General features: G+C 39.8%; 1 protein-coding gene across 1 annotated transcript; it reads left to right on the top strand.

Moving 5' to 3' along the window:
* Nucleotides 1-527: 527 nt before the first annotated feature.
* Nucleotides 528-2,633, top strand: LOC140878148 (uncharacterized). Its single transcript, XM_073281758.1, has 4 exons — nt 528-765; nt 877-1,010; nt 1,110-2,264; nt 2,316-2,633. Exons 1-4 carry the CDS (start codon nt 528-530, stop codon nt 2,631-2,633), a joined length of 1,845 nt encoding a protein of 614 aa, XP_073137859.1.
* Nucleotides 2,634-3,147: the final 514 nt, after the last annotated feature.

The raw sequence follows: 3,147 nt of genomic DNA, 5'->3' as shown, positions 1-3,147 counted from the left end.
GCACCCAGAGGTTGATCCGTGCGGTGGCAGCACTCATGTGGCGCCGGTACTGAGCATGATTTTTCAGATGACCCTGTACCAGTCATCATGTTGCATGCATCATATATTTACGTGTACTCATGTTTATGTACTGGGCGTTAACGCTCACGTCCTAGTTGTTATCTTGGACACCCTATTCCATGGGGCAGGTCGCAGGATGGACGGAGCTGGTAGTTCAAGGCAGGACTAGGGAGCAGGAGCCTTGAGGAGTTTTTATACAGCAAGATTCGATATAGCTGTATAATGTTTACTGTTTAAGTTTTCGATATGGTTGTATCACCACAGATTTAAGCCTGGATTTTATTACTAAGATGATATGTATTTTATGGTTTTGTTTCCGCATGTTTTACTCTGTTAAGTTATTTTGCTGTATTAAATTTAATGCATGCTATTAGTTGCCAGTTTGTAGGTGATACCATGCAGGGTCACTACAGTTCATGCACAAGTATTTCCCACCAACCAAAGTTACACAGTTGCGGAATGAAATCATGTCTTTCAGGCAAAAGGATAGGGAATCTTTGAATGCCGCATGGACAAGATTTAAAAAGATGCTGAGAGTATGTACGGTGCATGGGTTATCAGTGGACCAACAAGTAGAAACTTTCTACTATGGAGTTGATTCATCTGTTCGTTCTATGCATGATGCAGCTGCCAATGGAAGCCTCTATAGAAATACTCCTACAGCAGCACTTGAAATCATATCAAATATGGCTGAAAGCAATGTTGGTTGGCAAGACAGCAGGAGAGAAAGGAAAGTTGGATTCCTTGATATGGATGCTCTAACATCGATTACAGCAAAACTCGATGGACTGAACCATCAAGTGTCCCAAATTTAAGCTAATAAATCGGCACCGGTAAAACAAGTGAATCAAGTCCAAGGAAGCACTGAGGCAGTTGGAGGACCATCAAGTGGCATTCCATTCATGCCAGATGCATTTTTTGATGGGATGCCAGTTTTTGAAGGAGATTCGGTGAATTATGTGGGGAACCAAGGGCGACAACAGTTTAATCCGTAAAGTTTCTCATACAATCCGGGTTGGAGAAGTCACCCAAATTTTGGGTGGAAACAGGCTGAAAATTCTGTCGAGCCTCAATGTTTTAATCTACCTCAGCAGCCTGCACAGCAAAGGCCTCCGCAGCAAACAGTTAGACCTCCACAAGGTGCTGGACCTTCTATGCCGCCGGGTTTCAACACATCTGAGAACAATTCAAATCTTGAAGATATGCTTGCAAAATACATAGCTGGAAACGAGATGAGATGGCAGAACCATGATGCCACGATGCAAAGGGTGGAAACTCAGTTGGGACAATTGGCAAACCAGTTATCTTCCCGGGCTCCAGGCTCACTACCTAGTGACACAGTGAAGAATCCTAAGGAAGTGAATGCCATCTTTGTGCAACAAGCTATGAAAGTCAAGACAGAGGAGAAAGAAGTCAAGGTACAGCACACACCAAAACAAGTCATTCTCTCTCCACGCAAAGGTAAGAAAGGTAAGGAAGATGACTTAAATTCTAATGTTGATATTTCTAGTTTTCCTTTCCCCCAAAGAGCTAGACAATTAAATTTTGATCATCAATTTAAAAAATTTCTTGAAATTTTCAAGAAACTCCATGTTAACATCCCTTTTGCAGATGCCCTAGCTCAAATACCGAGTTATGCTAAGTTCTTGAAAGAAATTCTAGCAAATAAGAGGAAGCTGACCAATTTGGGTACCGTGAATTTGAATGAGGAATGTTCGGCAGTACTTCTAAACAAGCTCCCACCAAAACTTCAAGATCCAAGGAGTTTTTCTATACCTTGTGCTATCGGTAGTATGTCATTTGATAAGGCTTTATGTGATCTAGGTGCTAGTATCAATTTAATGCCATATTCACTTGCAAAAAAATTGGGTATAGGAGTAATGGAACCTACCACTATGTCCCTCAAGCTTGCTGATAGATCAATTAAGCATCCTAAGGGAATAGTGGAGAATGTTTTGCTTAAAGTTGATGAATTTATCTTTCCTGTGGACTTTGTGGTACTTGATATGGATGATGATCGTGAAACTCCTTTGATATTAGGACGTCCATTCTTGGCAACCAGTAGAGCATTAATTGATTTTCAGAATGGGGAATTAATACTTCGGTTGAATGAGAAGCAAGTGGTGTTTAATATGTTTAAAAGTGATTCCTCTTATCCTAAAGTCAATGATTTTTGTCTGAATGATGATGCTCGTGGTACATGTGTAGGTAGCAATGTTGATGTATGAAATGAAGTGAAATTGTCCTCTTTGAAGACGAAAGAATTAACTGCAATCTCGCAAAATCCAAAATTTTCTGTCGAAGAGCCTCCTGGACTTGAATATAAATCTTTGCCCTCTTATTTGAAATATGTGACGTTGGAAGATTCAAGTATACCTGTAATTGTGTCATCTTATTTGGCAGGTAGGGAAGAATCAAAGCTTGCTAGGCTCTTACGCGATTATATTCGCACAATGGGGTGGAGCATCGATGATATAAAAGGACTTGGACCCATAGTGATTGTGGATGACAGCATAGGCAGAAATCGTGGTGACGAAGGATATAGATCCACGACATCAAATGATCCACCTTAAAATTGAAAGGGAAGCACAGTCGGGCTATAGACTATAAATTTAGTGCTTGCTAGGAGGAAACCCAGTTTTTTTTCCTTTTGTTTTTTTTATTTTATTTTTTATTTCGTTTTTTTTTGTTTTTATTGTTTAATTTATTTTTAGTTCTTCTTTAGTTAATCTCGGTGAATTTTTGTAGGTGCAGATTTTTACTGAATCTGAGTAAATCGATGATTGAGGAGGAGAGCACATATATTGTTGGGAATCGTATCATTCAGGGGAGTCTCTGTACATCTTTGCATCCTGCGTGCTTGAGTTTTTTATCTGAAATTTTTAGATGCAAACTAATTTGTGTGGTTTAAGATTGTGAGTTTTAAGGGTTATTTTTCGTTTATTATTTTGAGCTGAAAAAAGGTGACACGGACCCTACACGGACCCTGTGTGAGGGTTCGGATATTTAAAATGTGAGAAATTGTGAAAGTGCGTAGCTACATGGACCCAATTACGGGCCACTATCCGGGGTCCGTGTATTTTGATT

This window comes from Henckelia pumila, chromosome 2, assembly GCF_033568475.1.
Source record: "Henckelia pumila isolate YLH828 chromosome 2, ASM3356847v2, whole genome shotgun sequence".
Lineage (NCBI taxonomy): Eukaryota > Viridiplantae > Streptophyta > Magnoliopsida > Lamiales > Gesneriaceae > Henckelia > Henckelia pumila.
The sequence above is the reverse complement of the archived record's forward strand: the minus strand, read 5'-3'. Positions and strand labels throughout refer to the sequence as shown.